This window comes from Rhipicephalus microplus, chromosome 5, assembly GCF_043290135.1.
Source record: "Rhipicephalus microplus isolate Deutch F79 chromosome 5, USDA_Rmic, whole genome shotgun sequence".
In the NCBI taxonomy this organism is placed as follows: Eukaryota; Metazoa; Arthropoda; class Arachnida; order Ixodida; family Ixodidae; genus Rhipicephalus; species Rhipicephalus microplus.
The window spans coordinates 53108122-53132297 of NC_134704.1; the positions used below are offsets into that span (position 1 = coordinate 53108122).

At 44.6% G+C, this 24176-nt stretch overlaps 1 protein-coding gene across 6 annotated transcripts in view; it reads right to left on the reverse strand.

Moving 5' to 3' along the window:
- Nucleotides 1-24176, reverse strand: part of Oatp30B (Organic anion transporting polypeptide 30B) — a 272925-nt gene that overhangs the window by 21233 nt on the left and 227516 nt on the right. For all 6 annotated transcript variants that reach the window (XM_037425496.2, XM_075895467.1, XM_075895466.1 and 3 more), the window contains 11 exons: nucleotides 22931-23440; nucleotides 17186-17339; nucleotides 10845-10992; nucleotides 10008-10156; nucleotides 8830-8986; nucleotides 7538-7734; nucleotides 5851-6035; nucleotides 4568-4778; nucleotides 2789-2953; nucleotides 1152-1232; nucleotides 747-864 (listed from right to left, as the gene is read on the reverse strand). In XM_037425496.2, coding sequence (XP_037281393.2) covers nucleotides 747-864; nucleotides 1152-1232; nucleotides 2789-2953; nucleotides 4568-4778; nucleotides 5851-6035; nucleotides 7538-7734; nucleotides 8830-8986; nucleotides 10008-10156; nucleotides 10845-10992; nucleotides 17186-17339; nucleotides 22931-23224 — 1859 coding nt within the window. In that variant the 5' untranslated portion in view covers nucleotides 23225-23440. The remainder of the gene's footprint in view (nucleotides 1-746; nucleotides 865-1151; nucleotides 1233-2788; nucleotides 2954-4567; nucleotides 4779-5850; nucleotides 6036-7537; nucleotides 7735-8829; nucleotides 8987-10007; nucleotides 10157-10844; nucleotides 10993-17185; nucleotides 17340-22930; nucleotides 23441-24176) is intronic.

The window sequence follows — 24176 nt, forward strand, 5'->3', positions numbered from 1 at the left end:
CAAAAGCAAGCCAGTGGTAAAAAAAAAGCAGGGCAGTCTCATTGCCATCACTATCGAGCAATGGGGGCGGGGCGCCCAGTGCTTGCTGAACAGCGGCGGTATAGCGGCAATTTCTGGTGGTGCCAATGCGTATGTTTAGACTTCATTGACGCATTTTCAGGCTCTGAAAATGAATCGAAATGTTAAAGGTTGGGTTTACTACATAGCGATAACTATCTGAGCCTGGAACTGCATAGTGAAATTTCGTTGAAGCCGGACGATCGAAGAAAAAATGTTCGTTATGGCGATGATATTTATGCATTGACACTTATGGACTGCTGACGGGGAATCGTGAATTTTTCGTTGTAGCGGAAATTTGGTTGAAGCGGCGTTCGTTGTAGCAGGAGTTCGACTGTAGTACAAAGGGAGTCCACACAGATTTATCAGATAATTATTTCTAGTTGATAAAAAATTGTTTCTAGTGTGGGATCCTAGATTTTTTTAGAAATCCATATGGGCTTTTTTTTTGCAGCTGTGTGCTTAACAAATGGGTGAATCAGCTTTTCACATTTATCTTCACAAATAAAGTTCACCTTTTAACTAAAGCTGCTCAATGCAGCACTAAAGTACGGGGTGGGGGTGGGGGGACTATAGACTGAGAGTTGTAACACTGCTTCATGGCTGCATCGCACCTGATACAATGGAGAAGAAGATGTGGGTCAGACAGCTCCACACACTAGCAACGATACTCCGCATAAGGGACTTACTTGTTAAAGTAAGGAAGTGTGGCCCCAGCCATTCGAATGTTATCACAGCCTAAGAAGTACAGCAACGTGTAGAGACCCATGCACAGCAGGTTGAAGCAGAGCACAAATTGAATGGCCCCTGAAGAAAAAAAAGAAAAAGACAGGTCGGTGCAGTCAATACTGTGCACAGTTTTTCACATGTATTTTGCTTATTATTTATTATTAGTTCACTAATTATAATAAAGTGTAGTACAGTTATAAAGAAGCAATAGTAGAAGTAAGAAACACACATCATGTGTTTAATTACACAAAAATGCAATGCGCGAACACTTTGTACCCATTTTCTATGCATTAAGTGTCACAACCTGAATCGCGTTATGTGGTTTCCTTTGTGGTCGTTAATACTGAGAAGTCGTAAAGTTTTACCTTTTGGTCTCATCTGGAACTTTTTCAGGACGTAGCCTCCCAGGAATATTCCAACACAGGCACCAGGAATAGCAATGCCACCTGTTTTAAAGGCACAATAAAATATACCTGAGCATCAGTGCCATGCTGCATATTGTGGTCTGAGCAGACACTGCAACACACATAGAAATGTTTCAACATATTTAGTTGGAAAAAGCACCATGTACTGAAGAGTGTTGAAAGAATTATCATAGTACACATAGGGATGACTTCTGGCATAACACGCCACTAAGAGTACTAAAGCAGCAATGAAGAAAGATTTTAATGAAAACATTGTGAAATACATAATACAGTGAAATAACAGATTTGTAAGCATAGTCACGAAACTGAAAAAATGCCATAACCCAGTTTATCATTGTGCATTGGTATAGCAAAAGGGGCGGCATGGCTGCCCTCAGTTGTGACAACAAGTTGGAGCTTGCAAATTTGACACTGTAACATTAAAGAAATGCTAAAGATATGCAATGACCTGGTTTAGATTGACATAACGCACTTGGAGAACTCTCATGCTATATGTTTCACTATAGTAAGTTAATTATTAGCGGAGCAAATCAAGACAAAAGCTTCATTTTTAAATTTTGCACCGAAACCTCCGTGCATGACATCAAAAGTTTCTAAATGTATTTTCGTATTTTAGCGACACTGGCTCGATGAAATTTACGGGCACCTTTATGCTAAGTCTATGGCACCTGCAGATGACAGATGACAATGAACTTCACTTTTATCGATTAGAAGCTACGTAGGATCGAGCAGAAGCGTTCAAAATTTTTTACGCTACTGTGTTTGGTGCGGAAATCACAAAGTGGCGTCACCACCCGCATTTCCTTTTCGCGCGTTTTCTCGCTTACCAAGCATCATCTTGCAGTAAGAATGGTGTTTTCGGGATTGTGAAATTGTACTCATCCAATACACAAAAAATCATTTTGCTCTATAGTGTCCCTTTAATATTATTTGTAAGCAGTGCATGAGAACCTTTAGGGCTTGGTTGAGATGAGAGCATCAATCCCCAAAGACACTGTCAATAAAATGTGAAAGTGGAATGCTGCAAACTGAAAACGTATGTACAGGTCGCTTTTCAGCTGGTTGACTGTCTCCTAAATACCAGCTTAGGAGAGGGCTTCCCTGAATAGTGCATACTCAAGCACTGCAACTACAGTTAAAGATATGTCAGATCAAATTCACGTTTACACCAGAAACAAGTAACGCAAGTAGTTTACATGGCTTCTTACATTGAGACAGTAGCTAAAGGTGATGGGGGAAGCTGCCAACAGGCTGCAAACAAACCTCGCTGTAATAAAGTCCATATGACATTAAACTAGTCTTTTTTATATCCTTAAAATCATTATAAACGTGTACCTAGTACACTTTTTCATGGCCAAGACTATTTAATGAACTTCGCTATAACCAACAATTCTTTATGCCTGCACGGAGGTTTTGCTGCACGTACAGTGCCTCACTCTTGACCCTGCTCCTGCCTGCGACCTTGTGTGGATTTACTGATTTGCAATAGCTTTTGCAGCGTCCCATGCCTGCTACGTGGGCAGCTTCTTAAGTGAGCTTAGTTTACCACTTGCCAACAGAGAATCGACGGCTGTCACCTGTGAACACGTTGGCTTGTGACTTGCCGATGTTGAACTGCGTCTCCAGGTATTTGGGCAGGAAGACTACGAAGCCACTGACGATGGCCAATTCCATGCAGGAGCCAAGACAAGTCACCATGTATATCGGGTTGCAGAGAAGGCGCCACATGGATGCTGGGATGTCTGCAGGAAGAAATATATTTCATTACCGACCTTCGTACTTTTGGCCATTACATCCTCTGGTGCAGTCATAGCTTGCATAACTTGTGCCTCGCATCAAATGAACTTCAAAAATTAAAATTCAGTTATCAAAAAACAACATCAACGACAATAAAAAAACAACAAAACAAGAGTGTCCAAGCCAATCTCTCAGATGAAAGCTTGGCTTGGACCTTTTACTTCAAATGCCAAGCAAAAAAAAAAAAGTGTGTCCTGCTGCACCACTTCATAATATTGGTGATAATATAGATATATTTTGACGCTCAAATAAAAGGTTCACAGATATTGAAGAGAAAGCTTGAAAGTTATTGGCGCACTTTGCTTTGCATATGACAACAGTTTTTAAATTCTTGCATCCAAAGAAAGTATAACAAAATGACGGCCAACGATGCTATAATATCAACACAAGCACACTTCAAAGAACTGGTTTAGCATTGCTAGTACGTGAATGACAAATATGAACCAAAGGGAGCGGAAGTGCAAACTTTTATTTGGGTTTGGTTTCAGAGCCATTCTATACGGCATATATGCCTAAGCATGTGACGCCCAAAGGCATGCACAGCATTCAAATGGCATTAAAAAAATGCCATTCCTTTTTTTTTTTTTCAATGCTGCGAAAAGTACAATGATGCATGTCACTCAAAAACGACATGTGTCAGGGCGAATTCCATAAAAGAGACAGGAAAGGAGCACTGTTTCTACAGAGAAAGTTGTTGTGAGGCCACAACAACAGCCAGTTTGGAGGCATGGTTGTCTGTGGTGTCGCCAGCGTATGTAGCAGCTATTCCGTACTACGAGAAAGAGAGAGAGACATAGACACCAGGCCTTCACAGAACGCGCAACAGAGCCGCAGCAAAAGCTGGATGAGCAGTCTTACAGAAACATTTTTTAAAGGCTCTTGGTGCAACAACATTGAGCGCACTTGCAGGGTACCCACAACGCCATAAATCATGGCGACCAAGGAATCACCTAAACAAACTTTATAAAAAATGACACCAGAAGTGACATAAATTGCATTGTGTAATTGGGTAATTGAAAGCTTCCCTTTCATAACAAAGGGTTCAGCCATAATTCTTTGTCATAATTAACCATAGCTTAATGGTCATAATTAACCATATATGTGGTAACATGGTCATGGTTATGGTCATAATTAACCATAGATGTGTAGCGAGTACATCACCTCTGCACGGTATGAAGAATAATGGCGTGTGGGGCACTTCTATACTTCACAGATTATGAAGGCTTATGTTTCAGCGGTACCTTGCAAGAATACTTGTAGCAGCTGCCCCAAGACAGTTTACAACAGGCTCTACAAAGGCCGCTGTTCAAGCTTTCTTTGTGACTGTGGAGCAGTGGAGCATGTTCCACACAGGCCTAGCGTTTTCTGAATTCCACCCCCATGCAATAGACATAATTGGATATCACATACTTAAGCGAACACATCAGACGATAGAATTCGGCAATAAACCCCAACCGAAAGTTATCGCAACGCGTGTCTCGTCCTGCTCCCTCCTGTCTACATCTGTCACGACTTTTAACACTTGCGCCAGAACGACCTGCTGTAAATATGCACTGTACCTTTAATGTCGCGGCCATATTTCTGTTTTTGCGGAATCTCGGAAGAGGACGCGCTGTGCGGGTCTGTGGCTCCGGAGGGTTTCCAGACCTCCACTTTCTGGTTCACACCAGTGACCATCTTAGTTCCTCCAGTCATGTACTCTTCGTCACGCTTCAGGCGTGCTTTCTCTCTCTGCAGGGCTTTGGGGAATGCGAAGAAAGGCACTGCAACCTGCAGCACAGTTGATAAAGGGCTTTCATCAGTCTTGGTACTGTGTGCTAAATAAACCAGCACAAGTACTAATCATACTAACAACTGGTGGGCTTTTACACCTCAAAACCACGATATGAATGTGAGGAACGGCATAGCTGAGGGCTCCAGAAAGGTGGCACCTGGTGTTTCTTTAATGTGCAGCTAAATTAAAATACATTTAGCATTTCGCCTCCATAAAAAAGTCGAGCGCCACGACCACTACACCACAGTGGTGAGTAGCGCAAGAATTAAGATGGAATTAACACTAGCAGTAAAGAAAGCAATGGTCTTTCAAGCAACAAATTCCACCCATGTTCAGCAAATATTAGTGAGTAAGGAATTTTTTTTTCTTCATGAGGTAAGATAAAGAATAGTATGAGTCTGCCACCAGAAGCCTTTACTTCTTTTAAAACGGCTGTCACGCAAAGGTTTTCTATCGCGATCAGAAGCAGTCCGTATAGTGTTCTATTCGATTCTTGCGCTGGTACACAATCGCTTTTGGTCGCGATTGGGAATCCACCAGGATAGAGACGATAGCGACCAAGCTCCGAAATTGAGACTTGGCTGACATTTGCATCAAACTCAATCTGAATAAGTGTGGACCATGTAGCAGCGACCATTGCCGATTGCAATCAAGAAATGTAATCCTCGCAGTAGTGTTGTTAGCTGGGCTAACTGGGATGAATCCGTCGTGAATAACGGCTAAAAACGACATGAAGCCCGCAGAAAGTAGTGGAGAACGAGAAATTAAAACAAGCAACAAAGCCCAGTGTACAAGAAATTAATGGTATAAGTGTCCTTAGCTCCTCCGATACCAATCCTAGTCTAATCCAATCTTGTTCGATGCTGAACACGATCAGAAAGTGCCCAATCATACCAGTATCACAAGCCCATTTAAAATTTTCTATTCTGCAATGTGAAGAGTATCCCTCCATAAAATATTTTTGAATGTAAAAAAACTAGTTTTACTAAGGGAATAGCCACGTTTCTTCCTCTCTGCATGTAGTACAGTCAACACCAAAAATTAAATCAGAAGCCACAATCGGCTCACCAGCATGAGAAAGATGCCGCACAGGACAAATCCAGCCCACCAGGCGCCGATCCACCGGGGTGCACCAGGAAAGATTCCTCGTGGTACGGTGCCGCCAAGGAAGGAATTCTCGTGCTGGGACAGTAGGAATCCACCCAGCAAATAGCCCACCACCAGGCCAAAGGCCACTGTGCTGTACATGCAGCCTGCAAGGCACACACACAAAAAAAATCAGGGACAAGGCGCTTGCTTAATCAAGATGGCGGTGAAGCTAGCAAGAAAGGAAGTTGTGCTATGCCAACAAACAATGTCAGCAGCTGCAGGAGGTAGATCTTATTCCCGACCATAATAACCTGTAGTGAACCTGTCCACTAGGTGCAAAAGTTGACAAAAGAAAGCAGTACTCAGAAGGAGGGTAACACTTACTTGCACGTAGCTTTTTTGACAGGATGTGCTTTGCTTAATGTTCAGTGTAAATGATTTAATTATGTGCCCAAAGAACTAGCACTAATAGGAGAAACCGTTTCAGGAACTCTTGCATGACAATCAGCCCTTATGAACTTAGTGCACTTGAAAACCATCACAAAATGAATGAAGGAGTGAAAGAGACACAAGAGTGAGCATATACCGTTGTCAATCATTACGACGGCCCTTGCATTGAGACTTGATTCACAGGCAATTTTTGAAGGTGCCAAGTGCTTTCCCAAAGTGGGCTGATAATGTGGACTGTGATGGTATGAATGCATTAGTGAGCATTTTGCTAACCACTACTTAGGTGAGTTCTTAAGTAGAATATGGAAAATCATTGCAGTTTTATGTCCTCAGTGGCCTATGCATGCTCACTGGGTATCTATCGTCTTCATATGATGCTTCACAAAAAAAATATGAAAACCAGTGTTGCTGCTGCTCTACAGCTGTTGGGTAATGCGGTGCTACGGAAATGGTAACGCACTTAGTGATTAGTTAAGACTCTGTAGAGATATTAATGCTACCTTGCGGAAGCTTCTTATTGAAGTTCTTCCAGTTAGAGGGCAACCTGACAGCTGGTAAAAAAATAGAGCAGCGACACCCATCAAATACAAAGGTGTCAGTTAACTTAAAAACCACTGATACTGCAGCTTATAAAAACTTCCAGGTAAAAAAATGCCAATAACTTGCTTCGGTATGAAAGTAATATACATTGACGAAGAAACACATAAAGTTCGGTTCAGCATTAAAACAAATTTTTCAGTAAACAAAGCTGGTCGCAGGTAAGGCATTTACAAGTTAACACCTTTTGCATACGCAATTTGCTACGTCATTTTATGTATCCATAATAGCAATGTTACAAGTGTATTGCAAGTGTATCGAAGTGTCTTAAAATACAATTGGAAAGTATCGTATCGCATGCATTTATTCTAGAAGCATCTTGCATCTGCATCTCCAATACTTCTTGTCTAAATATTTTGTATTGTATCGTGGCGCAATTTCAAAAAACATTTGCCCAGCCCTGTACACGGCAGCGTAAGTACTTTTGCTTTCAAAATCTGGGCAAATTGTGTGACAGAGACTCAAGATTACACATTCTCCTGTCGCTCTGATGACATCCTGTTTGCGAAAGTACACAATGCTAGATAAAAGAGTGGGGTAATACATAATGAAAAAAAAATGAGCACCTATGATAGAACACAAGTTGATGGTAGTGCGAGTGGGCAAAATGGCAGCCTACCGATATACATGGAAGAGCTTTCCTTCCGAACATGGTCGTCGATGTAGGTTGTTCCCAAGGTAAAAATGGGTGTCCCACCGCACCCGATGAGGATTTGGGCACACATAAATATGAAAATATACAAGGCATTCGAAGACCTGCCATCGATGCAGCTCTGTTCAGCGTCTGGTGACAGGGGTGGGTTGATGAAATGGCTGCTGCAAAAAGAAACGATGCGTCCAACTTTTTGATTCCTGTTGCAACAACATAAAACGAGCAAACAAGAAAGAAATTCAAAGTGGGCGGACTAAAAAATAGTGAGAAAGGTAGTTTCCCAGAGCTGATATTTCAGAACACTGGGTTCTTTTACTGATGTAGTTATCAGTGTGCATTTCTGTCTATGTAAGGCATGAGCTAAGACAAGACGAAGATCTGTAAAGCTAAACTTCAGCTCTTTGCATTCAGCATGCTGCCTTCTATAGGCATGTCCTAAAATGTAAGCTTAAAATTTTGTACCAGAACCACAATCATTTTAAATTCACTCATGCACCGCCACAAAGGGTAATGTTTTTCCCAGCCAAATGTAAATCATTGTATTCATTTGTTGATTTATGTTCAGTTCTTACCGTGAGACAAATGATCTTTCTTAGTGACGGTAGCCAGCTAATACCAATGAAAACTAATAAACAATAATGCCAAGGAAAGTGTAGGGAAAGTTAGTAGACCGAATTGTAATGTACGTAAATGCAAAGAAAGAAAAGTGGACAAAAGGATAACTTGCCACCAGTAGGATCTGAACGTGCGGCCTTTGAATAACATGTTTGACGTTCTACCACTGAGATACAGTGGCGATTATACCCCCTCCATTTTATAGGGTATATACATACATTAAATGTGGTAGTGTCAGTCAGCGCCACCTGTTGCCATTGCAGCGAGTGTAGAACACACTCTCTTGCCTGTTTGGCATCACATAGTACGTGATTTTATTACGAGATGGCAGCTGACATATTATTCCTCGCATGCCACCTAGAGGCGTCAAGTCTCCCAGAACCAGCTAAATAATATTTAGTAACGCTACTAAAACACTTTCATGTGCCACTACAAAAATGGTTCTGCGTTGTCTAAGAGAAAACTGTATGCCATGGAGAGGTTCCAGTGATGTAAATGTCATGGTGTTTTAACATACTGTAAAAACAGCTGCGATATTTGTACAATACCTATTCTATACCGTGTGTCTATGCCTTTCACAAGACCTACAAGTGCTGCCTCACTGAAATATGGAAAAAAGCAGGGTATCTACTGCATGTTCTTACCTTGTGTGTTCGGGCACCATGGCAGCTGTGGGCATTTGGCATGTGTTTTCATCCTCAATGCGAGTGACATTGAGCCTATAAATACTTGGAGAGTTAGATTGGTCCATGAAGTACGGAAGAGAGAAGACAAAAGACCCTATTGCCATTACAATGGTTCCTGAAAGGCAAAGCCATTTCACGAATTAGTGTCTGGAAGCAGAGTGAGGAAGAAGTTCGTGCAATGTGGCAGATACATATTGAAAATGTAATTTTGTTTATATCTCTGCTTTATATTAACCGACTCCCCAATTTTTACAATGAAGGCAGTGTTCATAATGGACGCATACCTCCAAGTTGCTCCTCTGCAAAGTTTGAGCACCAGTGCACCAGTTGCTTTTAAGTTATCCCCATTTTGCATCTGCATATACTGTACATTATCTTGTATTTGCACTATAAATTGTATACCATCTATACTGTTGCGCCACTTGTGAACAAACACATTGTGACGTACGACATGCCAAAGTGTGCAAGATGTTTACACTTTCTGAATGCTGGTTCATACGAGGTACGACAGAAGACAAAATATGTGAGATTACACAATTTTTCACATGATATTGCTCCTACTATCCTAATAACTTGGTCTAGATCCTTCTGTTCTACATAGTACAAGTGAAGCAAAGGTAATACAGCATCTGTCTTGATTAGCACAATGATGACTGCAGTTTTGAATGAAATAAATAAGGTAAGCGGTAACCAAATGCAGCAATGAAATAACAAAGTTTCGTAGACACAGCACAGTATATATCATCAGGAAGAGAATCTTGAACAGCACTGTCGACATCCTACAGAACCACATGCTCTATAATGCGTAATCATTATGTTTTTGAGCTACTGCACCTTGAAACCGGCAAGTCTCTTATGTGCACTTTTCAAAAGTTCATTAGTTGTCAGCAAACTGCACAGCACTACGTGTTACATGTCATAGGTATTGCAGTTATAGTGACCATTTCACGGTGCTGCAGGCTTTCAGCATTGACATTAGAAAGAGACAGAAAACATTCACTTAAGTGCTATGAATGCTGCCAAAATAATGTTGTGATGTATTTCTTATAGCTAAATAGATGAGATCTCATAGTCCAAAGTACATAATGGTTTTCTATTAGAGGCTACAGCACTAGAGGCAGTGAATGTTAGCTTACCTTTGCCAATCCAAACAGGAATGTGCCTATGGCTCCCAAGATAGCTCACAAAAATAATGGTCAGCAGATTTCCAATCTCAAATGAACTTGAAATGGCTCCTGACACTCGACTAGGGATATCAAATCTCTTCTCAATTGTTGTAATTACACTGTAAAAAAAGAATGTACAATTAAAACAAGCTTAAATGATATCAGGCAAATGTGGCATCATGGTTAACAAGTTACAACTATAGACAAACTTACTCTATTTGCGAATAAAGTGCAAATAAAAAAGAGAACTGCTGCTACTAAAACTGAAGTTTTCTAAAGTTTTAAATGAAGAGACAGATGTTCAGGATAAAATTAAAGATGGTCCTAATGTGACCACAACAAAAAACATCAGCTCAATTAAAGAACAGCACATTTGCATCATTTCCAGCCTTGGCTGGAAATGATGCAAATGTGCTATAACTATAGCACATTTGCTATATATAACTATAGCACATATGCAAATGTGCTATAACTATAGGTATATATAGAACAGAGTATGAAATATGGCTGAGCTTAGAACGCTGTAAGACAAAGGCACAATCATTCTGTAATGAGCATGTTGACATATGCTCAGTTTACTAAATGTAGTAGTTGCCTTAATTTCTGAAAAGCCAAACTAATTGCACTCTTTTCTCCATACACTAAGAGGTGGCATTATTTGATAGTGATAGCTAAATTAAAATTGGGAAAGTGGCAATATTGTATGCCTTGTCTAAGCTTTGTCATGCCTGTAGGCATAAAGGAGAAGTATATGCAAAGCTACTTTCACATTGAAACGTCACTATGTGTGCTTCTGTAGCCACTCACCTATTTACATATCCAGTGGACAGTGCTTGCTGCAGGGTGACCAGCAGGCACGAGAGAAACACAAAAACTCGTATGTTGGCAAAGTACTGTAACCAGCGCGGCCGACAGCCAAGGATGCCACACTCTCGTAAGTTTGGGTCCACTTCATCTAAAACAAAGGAAACAAAACCATCAGCATGATCACTGGGCTGTTAAGTGCTTAGGCTAAAGTGTACCTTAGTACAGAGCCAAAGCTAAGTACGTAAATATTCGGTTGTCGGTACTGATACCAGTTTGAGCTCCTCATTAGATACAGAGATTGTTGTTGACTGATCCCCTTTATTAAAACTCATGGAGGAATGCAGAATTCTGCTAGAAGTCGGTAAGTAGCTTTCGGCATCTCCATTTTCAAATATCATGATTTTGAAACACACAAAATTTCATAACCAGCTTTCCCCAAGCATCTAACTTGCTTTCACCACGATGGGTGATTTTTCACAAGCAGCACTGTTTAAGCTATTGCGTTTTGTTATCATTCATTAATTTTGTATGCTATTAGTCAGTCCCTAACGCATCCACGCATTAACTAAGATTCTGGCACGATGTCCAGTATATTGGTGAGGCCTGATATCTATGAAGAAGAGGGCTTGTATACTTGACTTATCATTTACAGCTAGTTGGTTTTAATGGTGCATTAGTATTATGCATTCACTGCTGGAAATTGTTCTACAGCTTTTGATGCGGCAGCCTGGAGTCACGATTGGCTCATCGAAAGTTGGTCGCAGCAACTCGGACCGCATTTCTTTCTGTGCCCGAGATAGGACGAGGAATTTCCACACGGTACATAGGCGAGAACAACATGCGCGGCAGCCCGTAGTTTCCCAAGTGCGCTTGGCCTTGTTTCGCTAAGTAGGCGCGTTTTCCTCGCTAAGTAGGCGCGTTTTCCTAGTTTTGCTCTCTGGGCCTGTCACGCGAAGGATCATTAGACGACAAAGACAGGCCCGTTCGGCCACAGGCTGCGCGCAAATTGTCCGCGCGGCGAGTGCGGTGCTACGCCACAGACGTTTTTATCTGCATTTCCCTCTCTCACTCCCACGCGCCAGGCAAAACAGGCGCGCTCACCTGCGCTTCACTGTGCTCGGCGCGCCTGGCGGCACTATCGAGTGTCCACACGTGGAGTTACGGTATAAGATATCTTTCTCCACCCACACGTGAGTAGTTACTGTATATGCTCCCTATACAGGGACACTACCTACGTGAAGGGTATCATGGGCGTAGGCAGTAATTTTTTTTTTAGAAGGGGGGGAGGGGGCACCACCCTGACTTGAAGTGCAGGCCGGGAAGGCAGATGTGGTCTAGTATCGTTTTGTGCCCTGTATGCCATAAGAAAAAGAAAAACAACGTGGTGGGGGTGGGTGAGCCACCCCCCGGGCTCTGCCAGTAAAGGGCATATATGGCTCTGCCCACATGTAAAGCACCTAGACCGAGGGGCATACGGAGTTACTGTAACGGTTTTCGTAACTTCACGTACAAAAGCCGATTCAGGCCCCATTATAAGGGGACGCTCATGGCACGGCATCCATCTATCTAGCCACCATCTATCCAGCCACAGTGAATCGTTCGGCGATCCGGCATACGAAAGTCTTACGTCGCGTGAAAAGATGGAAAATTAGGTGAAAACAATGCACACGGCCAAGCACCTTGGTTGTCGTTTACGATGACGACCACGCGCGCGACCACCAGTACGGCGACTGGCGCACTAGTACCCTCTGCAGATGACGTCACGAACTGCTCGCATATGTACTGCTCGTTCCGTCATGTTGGTACTCCAGCATGGCGGTTTCAGCGATGTCAGTGCAAGTCATTTATCTATACGCTGTACCACAGGGGTCACACGTTGGGCGATCGATATACTGCGTGAGAAAGAGCGCTGAGAATGGCTTGACGGAGAGTTCGCTTGCCAAGGCTGCTTACACGCGCTGAACTTTGTGGAGCGTGCGGCCTCTGCGCCAGACGCTCCGTCAGGCGAGCAAGGTCGGCCGATTCGTTCGTCGCGCGCCGAACAAAGCGCGCCCGCCGCTGTGGAGTAATTAGGGGACGCACGCTCGTCTCGTGGGAAAGGACGAGGTCCGGGATTAGGCGGGATTTAGATCACTACGGCGCACTCAACGCGGGCGACGCTGTTTGCCCAGGGTTGTCCGTCGACGCGGCAATCCACCTTCGAGACCGTATTCGTGTTGTACATATATGGCTTCTTCTGACAAGCGTTGGCTGCGGAGTGTACGCGTTGTCCTATGACCCTGCGACAGAGGGGAGTAGTAGCAGAGCCTCTGTTAGAAAGTAGAGGTAGATAGGCGAAAAGGAAACGTGTATACATCGCACGCACCTGTTACGGAGTCTCCAAGTTACGGGCATTCAAAGCAGAGTTCGGCGACATATCATTTGCTCTAACACTCATAAATCGATATTACCTTTATTGATTATTGTAACCATCTCTGTAATTATCCCAACACTGATCACAATCTGTCTTACACTTCCTCGCCCCTCTAACCTGCCAGCAACACATAGAAGTAAGCACATTCAGGGATCCCTGGCTTGTATAGGAGTCGCCGTTGGTGTCGCGACGGTCGGCATTTACTATTCGGTCACGCACGTCTCCGTATCACAGGCGAATCTCCATTACGTAATTACCCGGCCGCTTTACTGCTGCGAAAAAATACCACTGCGAGCAAAGGAAAGAACCACCTCTGCCAGCAAGTCCATCGAGCATTTCGAGACAGGCGATTGTCGACGTGATTAGCGCAGCGCGGACGACGCCACAGCTGTCTACCGCGCGTATCGGACGTACTGCAGAAACAGACTCACCGGCTATATATTCGAGGCTTGCCGTCTTTCCTTTGATGTGCCGCGACGCGCGCAGCGATAGCGCGAAAAGAATGAAAGGCGTGGCCGATCCTTATCTCAGGGCGTTGCCAAACGGCACTCTCTTCACGCAACTGCACGCCGTGTCGTGGACGTGCTTATCATGCTCGAAGTGCCCGCTCCCATGCGAGCAAACGGGACCGAAGAGAGTTGCGGAAGCGTTTACTTACGGTACAGTTGCGTGCAGGGTCATTCACTCCAAGAAAGGAATACCTCTATTGATAAATGACCGAGGTGATTTGACGAATGGCTCGTTTTTTTTTTTTAGATAAACACAACCAAGTTATTCTGACAGACAACTAAGCCGAGAAAAATAGGGAGATTCGAGGAGTTCGGTCCTTTATACTAACAATGATACGGACCGGTAGTATTTTGACAGCGGTTAGATTGCATTGGCGATACAATTAGACACGACGGGAACCTATACGCCAAAGGCGTGCACTCAGCTCATGTCCACGTACTTCAGATGTTTCGTTTATCCGCACAGAACACACTTGACTTTTAAGATTAAACTGAGGAGCCACCAACAGGCATTGAAGGGCCAATCAACTGTTTTTGTTTTTCGATCGAGGCGAAAATGCTGTAGGCCCGTGTGCTCATATTTGGGTGCACATCGAAGAACCCCAGGCAGTCGAAATTTGAGGAGCTCTCCACTACGGCGTCTCTCATAATCATATAGTGGTTTCAATCAATCAATAAACTGTTCTTGTTCTTCCAAAACACAAGTGTGACTGCCCAATTTGATCTGCGATAAGCTTTGTATTCTTAATAAAATAAAAATGGTCATTTCCCCCCTTCTATATCAACCACTAAGCTAGCTGGTTAAGGCCACGTGAAGTGAAAAAGACTATAAGAATAGTAACTTCAGGTTTAATTAGGTGCACTTTTCATTAGCACGCACTGCTGCTGCGTTCCAGAAAAAAAAATCGCGGATAGCAATTCGCCCAAGATTCTTTCGCGATCTCGGTTTAAGCAAACCTATTCATCCGCCTGTCTCAACCTAACATGAACAAAGAAACAAACAAACCAACCACCGGACTAACTAACCAACTTCACTCAATGGGTAAGGCTCAACTTTAAATGTTACCCGCGCCAACTTTTGACGAGAACACCTCCCGACACGTACACCGGTAATTATACTGGCTGAAGCTATACGAATCTCGCCGCTCGGCAACTCCCGTATTCTTACGGCGTTGCATGCTTATAGGCGGCAGGCGCGATCAATGGCCATAAACAACCGAGCCTGCCGTCCTGCTTCTTGAGGCGCGCGGCTCTTCCCTTGTTGCCTACTCCACCAGCCGTTGAATACGAAACAGGCCACGTAAACCAGACACAAAAGGGGCCACATAAAAACAAGACGGTAATGTGTGTGTGCGCGATCCTGTATACAGCGCGTACCTGATTCGCTGACGAAAGTGGAATGACGCAGAACAGAAATCAGTGAAGAAAGAGCGACGTACTACCAACAACGCCTGGATGGTTGGTTGGTTGTTCCTCAGAGTCTTCGCGCACCCCCCCCCCCCCCCCCCCGCGGGGATCGATCGGCCATGAAACGGATGCATTTTTTATCAGTCAATTAAGACTGGCTGCCTACAACTCGATACACCGAGAGCTGCAGGAGGAACAGCGTAGTAGCGCACACGGATAGATAAATCAGGCAGCTAACTCTTAAAGATAAAAAAAAGAGAGAAATCGTTGGATTGTAAGTAGGAGAATAAGTAGAACTTAGCCACGAATTATTCAGTTAGCGGCGGAAAAAAAAAGGTAATCACGGCTTCCTTGCTTTTTTTTACGTCTTCGTTTTGTTTTCTTTCTAAGATTTCTTCATTCGCTAATCTTTCATTTCTCTCACTACGAAAGCCCTTCACTCCGAAACGTCATCTTCATCTTTTGCATTTTTGCCAGCAAAGTTAAGCTCGTTAACGCGACTGGCCGGCAGCCGGCTTTTCGCTCGCACTTTAAAGTAATCCTAATCCGGGTTCCTCGAAACTACGCTCGCAATCAGCGTGGAAGAAGCAGAGATAGGAAATATTAATAATGCCGAGCTTGCACTAACTGAAGCGTTAATTCTTCACTGCCGGGTATCGTTAGGTGCGTTGTCGAAGCGCAGCGAAGGCGGTACTTATACGATTATCTCGTGCTTTCGTTTATTTCTTTTTCTTTCTCAACATCCTTTTTTTCCTACGGTGCGAAAGACATGCCGCCGACCGTCTTATAGACATGTGATGTGGAAAAAAAGTCGATCTTGGAACTCCGCCCTCGAAGATTGCATTAAAACCGTAACGGTCTTGCGCTCTTGCGCGCGCACAAAGTCAACTATGACTAAATGGTTGACTCAAGTACAATAATAAAGAAAATAAAAAAACAATGTCAATAAAAAGGTGCTTCCGAACCCCCCCCCCTCAAAAAAAAGAAAAAAACACCATGAAGCGTGGAAACTTCGGCGAATCAGTGAGGCATATTGAATATAAGAACAGTGCAACTACAAAGACTCACGAAGATAACAGCGCTGTTTCTGTTATCCTCGTCAGTCTTCGTTGCACTCCTCTAACATTTTTTTTAAACAATGCGATTGGAATACCGAATGTGTGCTGCTTAAAATACTCCGTAACAAGCCCTGGTGGGCTATAGTCAGTGCGAATCCTTAGCGCTTTTTTTTTGTAGCACAAAACGACAGCACAACACACACGACAGGCCAAAACACCTTGTCCTGTCGCCTGTATTGTGCCATCATTTTGCGCCAGAAAAAAAAAAAAAAAACGCTGTGGGCTCTAAATGACGTTATAGCGAGCGTCACTGTTAGACGAACAAACGGGAAAGCCACAGGATGATCAGCAGCTCAAGAAAGGAAAATAATAATAAAAAAAGAAAGGCTGGACGCCATGGAGAGCGCTTTTTCTAAAAATTTTGGCTGGTGCCCGGATGACTGCGTTTCAGCGGCTGAATGGGCTTGTTTAACGAATAATAATAATAATAATAATAATAATAATAATAATAATAATAATAATAATAATAAATATTGATGGGTTTTGCGCACCAAAACAACGATATGATTGACGTGAATGGTTCCGGAAACTTCCGACAGCCTGGGGCTGTTTAACGCACACCCAAATCTAAGTCCGCGGACCCCAAGAAGTTTCGTCTCCGCCGAGAATGCCGCCGAGATTCAATCCCGCGACCTTCGCGCGAGCAATCCCAAGAAAGGAAAAGACTAGATTGGTGGCCAGGGACCACATTTTTTTTTTAATTACTTTTGGCTGATCGCCCATGTCGTTCGCCTGTCCGGACGACAGCTTCAATGCTCGAACGTCTTGTTCGATTGCGCGTATAAATATAAAGGCGTTGGCTTTCGGCTCGGTGTCACTTGAAGGCCGCCGGGAGCTATAGAAAAGCACTTCGCGCCTTAAAAAAAAAAGAAAAAAAAAGACATATGCACCCACCGAGGTCGGGCCTGAGCAGGCGTTCTCCGCGGTGCTCTCCCCCCGCCCTGGCGAACTCGGCGGCGCTGCTGTACGTCACCTCGGACAGCGGGTGGTGGTGGTGCACGTGGTGCAGGTGGTGGTGACCCGAAGAGCTCCCACCGGGCCCAGAAAGCTGCGATTAGAGGGGAAAAAAAAAGAAAAGGGGTTCTGTATAGATGAACTGGAAATCGCCGTTTGGAAACTGTGCGTAAGCGTTATCGCGTTTACATTAATGGGAGGTGCGCTAAGGAGGAAAACAAATTTTTCATGCATTTGGATAGTAAAACTTTGCTATCCACAAAACGCCACTCTTACCACGACACGACGCTTCGTATAAGCGAGAAGATGCGCGAACAGAAATTACGTGTGGAGACGACACCTGGAGATTTCCGCACCAAACACCGCGACGTACGTATGGCCTCCGAGATGGCGGGTGCCCGCCATCTCGGAGGCCATGACGTATGTCGTACGTTTTGAAGGCGTCTACCGCGAAGGCGTCTACCGTTCTACTCGATAAAACCGAAGTACCCTGTCATTTGCAGCTGCCATAGAGCTAGCATGGAAGTTTCAGAAAATTTTATTGAGCCGATGTTTCCCAACTGCTAAAAATACATTTTGAAATTTTTGACGTCACGCGCGGAGATTTCGGCTTGAAAAGGAAATTTCTACCTTGATTTTCCCCCAAGGAGGTTTAAAAAGAATTGCTGGAGCGGAAGCTGTCGCAATGCTTTGCCAGCAGTAGCGAAGCCAACTTTTGCTCTCGAAAGGTCTCAGAAACATCTTATTTTCTGGTGGTGCCCCACTTAGACATCAAGTGGCTTTGATTTGTTAGTCTAAAATAATCGTTAACTATAATTTAAAATATTGTTGTCTCTGAAAAAATAATCCGCGAGGACTAGTATCAGTGACTTAATCTCCAATAAAGCTTGCCTTGAATTCGAGGCTTCCTAAAGAAAACTAGTAACACAAAAATGCACTTTGAGCACTATGTGAGCCGAAAAGGTTACCACGTTAATTAAACTCGTTGGGCGTGCGAGCAAAAACGATCCTTCTCAGTCGCCGTATGCCAACAGCTCATCGTGCCCTTAGTAAGATGACTGCCGCAGCCATCGTACGGATGGCACGGCTTTATTCGGGGGCAAGAATTTCCACTCCAGCAATGTTTTTTAAACCTCCTTGTTTTCTCGGCTAATAATGCACTTGCCGTAATGAAACTTATGGCATAGGATTTCTCTGAGTGTAGTTTATCAATTTAAACTAAGTCGTCTTTTTTTCTTCGTGTACTTTTAAAAGACTACGGCGGTAGAAGCATCTGTGGGGAACCTATAAGCTCTGCGGAAGGTAATGAAAGTGTTAGTTTACAAACAACCGTTTGTAGCACGAAGTCGCAGTGAATTTCCTCGTTGTTTCGTGCCCCAAACGGGTGATATTCACCAATTGATTGATATGTGTGGTTTAACGTCCCAAAACCACCGTAATATTATGAGAGATGCCGTATTAGAGGGCTCCAGAAATTTAGACCACCTGGGGTTCTTTAACGTGCACCCAAATGTGAGCACACGCGCCTACAACATTTATCTTCACCAATTAGCATTTTCGGTAGCAAATGTAAGGTACATCGTTTAGCGAACACTACAAACGCCATTTCGCCAATAATAACAGATATTGGACTGTTTGGTTTAGTTGGTTGTCGCGGCAGCTAGCGGCCTGCCTTCTTTCTGACGACCACTGTGGGATCGAAGGAGTGAGAAACCGATATAAAGCCTTCAATTCAAGGCGAATACGTACGTGTGTCACGCGACTATTTTTCTATCAGAAATGAGTATTATGGGCGACGCCTACAGCTAGGACAACTTTAATGCTTGTTTAAATGAACTGGGCGAACTAAAGTTTGAAGGAATTGGAAGGAGGAGGGGATGCGAGAAAAATTGAAGTGAGCCCCAGCGCACGTGACCCGAGCGGCCGGCCTTCAAAATGACTGCCGCATTGTTGGGCCGACATCCTTTGAACTTCATCTATTTCATGGGTGTCTCAAAACGCGCGGCCCACTGACCTTTTCGCAAGCGGTGCCAGGACCGCACAAGACTGTCTTCGCCCCATATTTTTTTTTTTTCATAATAAGTACGTCCGCAAAAAAAGGCGAATTTGAGATCCCCAATCCATTCTGACAAGCAGACGTGTTATTAGGGCTCGGCGGATAATGGCCCACATGTCGTTTTATCGTTCTAACTAAGGAGGTTTAAAAATCTTTAAACCTCTTTGGTTCTAACCATCACTGCTTTCTTTCCGACTCTTCCCTCTTTTTTTTTTTTCTAACATGAAACAAACAAATGAGTAGCTGAAAATGAAAAAAAAAAACCTTGCGGGCAGAGGTTCCACGAGATATGAATTTCTTCTGTGTTAAGATACGGCGTTTTTTAGCGCAAGCTGTTTTGAGATCACAACAAGGGTACCGTAGCTGTCCACCGCCATCGACATTTTCCGTAGCCGCTCTTTCACGAAAAAAAAAAAAAACAATCACCCGACTGAACGGGGTTTGAACCTGGGTCCTTTTCGTTGATTGATTGATTTGTGGGGTTTAACGTCCCAAAACCACCATATGATTATGAGAGACGCCGTAGTGGAGGACTCCGGAAATTTTGGGGTCCTTTTCGTGGCAGCACAGTAACCTACGCGATTTTTTTTTCTTCTTGCCATTTCTTTGCTTGAAAACTTAGCGCACGGAAACCATATACAAACGACATGTCGGGAAGGAACGGTGTTAACATGCGTAACGTAGCGAGGTAGAAGAGTAATAATATAACTAGGCGTCCCACAATATGACTTGCATAACGAGTGGGTTATTGAATGCGTCGGACCCATTACAAAAGGCTCAATCATAATTCTTCATCAGCCACCGATAATGGAAAAGTGGGAACCTTGCAATAGAGTGAGAGAAAAACGTTTATTGCAGCAGAAAAGCTGAGAGGTCGGCCTTAATCCATTTTTTCGCCATCTACTCAGCGTTAGGAAAGGGGAGGGGCTGGAATAGAGAAGAGAAAGGTGTTCAATACAATAAAAAAAGGTGGCGATGAAGGAAAATCTTGGATCAATTTATAGTATCTTGTCCGAGTTCTGTCTCTCGTAAAAAAAGTTGTTCAGCGCTTTCAGAATATCGCGCTCTCATGACGAGGTGGTGGTCCCAACACAGTAACTTTTGTTCAGAAACTTCCTGCTTCGTACAGTTCAACAAGACGGTGGCCATCGAATTTCTTAGGGCGACATACCGCGGGCAGACGCACTATATATGCTCACTTGTTTCAGGGGTGCCACAAGCCTCACGATTGGGCGTGTCTGCACGACGATACGATGCATGCAAGGATGAGTGAACGCCGCACCTAATCAGTGCAGTAAGCCCGTACTGCACCTTTAGCGGTCGGCGGTAATCTAATATACATATATACGGATTGACTTCGTGAATAAGGCGGTGACGACCGGTGGCTTGGTAAAAGCCAATGTTGGGGCTTAGTAGCCCCAACAGTTTGCCGCCGGGTTCTACAAATGACGCTCTCCCAGCTTTCGCAGTGATTGTGCTGCCCTTTCCACGCAAGTCTGGCGTGTTTTTTTTTTTTAAATTGAACGGACTTTGTACGTCACAAAATATAGTGGAAAGCGAAACTTTGGATTAGAGGCTACGCGCTCCTGCTTTCCAGAAACAGAGTAGCTTTAGCATGCTGTAACGTCTCGTGAACCACTGTATACTTCAAACAAACAAAAACAAATTACGACAGAAAAAAAGGGAAAAGAAAAACGCCTCGCGATATTGCTCCACACAAGATAGTCGGGTCATATGCGAAACTGGAGCACTGCCGAATCATTACGTTCGACTAGCCGCTAATTGCGACGTCGTCTTCGAGCGCCTCCTTCAATAATTCTAATGACGTCATCATATTTTTTTTTTCTTCAGCGATTCGAACCACCAAGCGATCGGCATCTATCACAGCTAGGTGCCTACACAAGACAACGCAGAACAGGTCGAAGCCGTATGTATGAGAACGGACGAGAACCGGCGCATTCATATGGCCGATGGCGTATGTATGAGAACGACTTTCATCCTAATTGGCCGCTGCAGTCACGATCTTTACTGCATGGCCTGAAAATGATAAAAAATATATCTAAATCGAAGAACGCCGCTGCACTGCATTATTCCGATCACCGGTGCGAAAAAAAGAAGAGTCGCGCAAAGCAGGCTACAACGCGGACGTCGTCAGGGTCGAGACGAAGCTCCACCAATTAGCATTCGAAGATTAACACCAGTTTCTAGAGGCACGTGAGATGCGAGTGCGTTAAGATTCTTTCCGCGAAACGGCTCTCTCGTTAAGCCGAGGCGGAACGCTATCGATCCACGTTAAAGTGGACCATTAACAGAGAGAATTCGAAACGATCGGGGCTTTGTAAAGCAAAGCTGTTCCCGACTCTTATAGAGTCTCCCCCGCCCTCTCGGATGGAAGTCTGGCAAATGAGGCCCCGATACCGTGTACTCACTATTCCGGACACTTTCAAACTCAGTAGTAAATCTTGTTGCTGGGTTTGCTTATACACGCTCGGTGGAATGCAAAGCTTACCGGAATACTCGCTGCGCGTGCCTTGTTCCCATCATGTAATGGCGCTGCGTTTCTTCAAACGTTTCTTCCAACACAACCAAGTTTCTAGATAAGATACTCCGCCACGTTATCGAATTCCGTCGATTTCACCAGCGCTCTTTCCTACCGCTTCTATTCTGCGTGCCGCCGTAAAGCTGCGCTGCAAACCGATTTGCTCCCTTAAGGGTGTTTTCCGTGTCTATAACCATGCATGGTCCCCAAACCAAACACCCTACGATAGGGGTGTTTTGATATGTCTAAACACTTTTATCGTAGAGTGTAAGTTATAGACACGTTAGGTATACCCTCAAAGGCGCAAACTGGTTTACAGTGTGTTTTCAAGCTTCCGTTAAGAAATCAGATGGCACATGGTAAGCAGCAGCTCTAAGTCCCGTAACCCCAATCATGGACAAAATGCTGTGTTCGACACCACGGCCGAATGGGACGATAGGACGAAAACCTTCGGTGACCGTGTACAATAAATGGTAAATGGTGACTCGGTTTTATGACCCAGTTCATGAGTCCCGACGTCATAAGTTAATTGTAAAGCTTTGCTCAACGCCTTCTCGCACGGCTGAGGCCTAATAATAATAACTGTCGGGGTTTCGCGTCACGAAACCACGATATGAGAATGAGGGTCACCGTGATGAAGGACCTCGGAAATTTCGACCACCTGGGATTCTTTAACGTGCGCCCTAATATAAGCACACGGTCCTCCAGCATCTCGTCTCCATTCGACCGAGATTTCCCACTGGGCCGGACGGCATGCGATTCCTTGGTGTCCTAAAGATGTGAGGAGCTCCTTTAGGAACCAGTGCGCCCCTCTTTAGGAACCAGGAATCGACAACGCACCCCTTCTCCCTATACAATTTCGAGAAAATTGTAAAGGGTTTTACACAGCGCTGTATTACACTAAGATGTAGTGACTGGAATGAACTGACTGGCTGGGACATACGGATCAGCTGACAACACTGGGATTAGGCTTAATAGGGCAAAAAGTCGGGTAGCGTTATATGGACTGACCGACTTCAATGATCCACAGTTCGAATGACTGAGTGAACTCAGAGATTGAATCAGAGATCGATAACGAGCTCGGGCCCACCTGGTGGTGCCTCTGCTGCCACTCGTAGAGCGGCGCCAGCGCCAGCGTGGACTCGGACTGGGCCAGGGGCGGCAGCGTGGTGCCGTGGTGCGCGTACAGGCCCATGGTGGTGTAGATGCTCAGGTCGCGGGGCCCATAGTTGCCGGCGCTCTTGGTGCGCCGGTGGCCCCGCGCCCAGTGGGGCTGCTGCTGGTGCTGCTGCTGGAGCGAGCCATGAGGCGTGAAGTGAGAGTCGTCGCGACTCATGAAGCACGGCGCCATCTTGGCGCTCAGGTCCAGGCAGCTGGACGTCATCGCGGGGCAGTGGGTTTGTGCGGAGACAGGGGGAAGGGGGTTTGTGGCTCGTGGCCGCTTATAGGGCTTTAGCAGCGCACCGCCGGCACCACCACTCCCGGCCTTCTCGTCGTCTCGGGGCAACCGCAGACGCGACCCCGCATGGCTGCAGCTGCTACAGCCGCAACCGCCGCCGCTGCTGCCGTCGCCTTCGGATGCTGCAAGCACTCACGGCAACTAGAGGTAGAGAAAAAAGAAAAGAAACAGAATACAGTGTGAAACGAATAATTAGCAACACAAGGGCGATCAATATTATACGCATGTATCGACGCACATTGAGAGCTATGGCACATAAACACGTTACACGTGGTAAGGCGACCATTGAAGATGCATGCACCTCGTATGTGGTGAGAAAGTGCGTTTTTCGAGTGACGTAGTCAGGATATTTTTTTTTCTTTCTTACTATAAAAATAGGGAGGGGAGGGGGCCGGTTGGAGGGCGCGTCACTGATTCTGAACAGGAAGCTGACAAGCGTGTTTTGTCTGTCTCGGTCTCGGTTTCAGCAATACGAGTATAACAGCAAATGTTTTGGAACGGAGCAGAGCACCCGCTTCAATACGACCTAACGTTTCGAACTGGGCCCGATAAGGAAAGGCTTTATGCTGGATATTCCATCGACAGGCAAACCGAAATTTCGTGAAGGCGTCAAAGTGTTCCACCTCCGGGCTAGCTCCATGGGCTTGAGGGGCAAAAATTCATATGTTTAAGACGGTTCATTGAATGTTGGACAGCCGAAAAAGAAAGTGAGGAAAATTTCGGCTCCCACGAAGGAGTCAAAACTTTATAAGACGTTCGTCAATATCCTTCCTCTCCTTGCCCACCCGGTTTCTTTTTTTTTATCTTTCATCTCATGACAGTACTTAGTCAACTCGATCATCATGAAAGTAGTCACTTTTAAAGAGCACGTTTCACG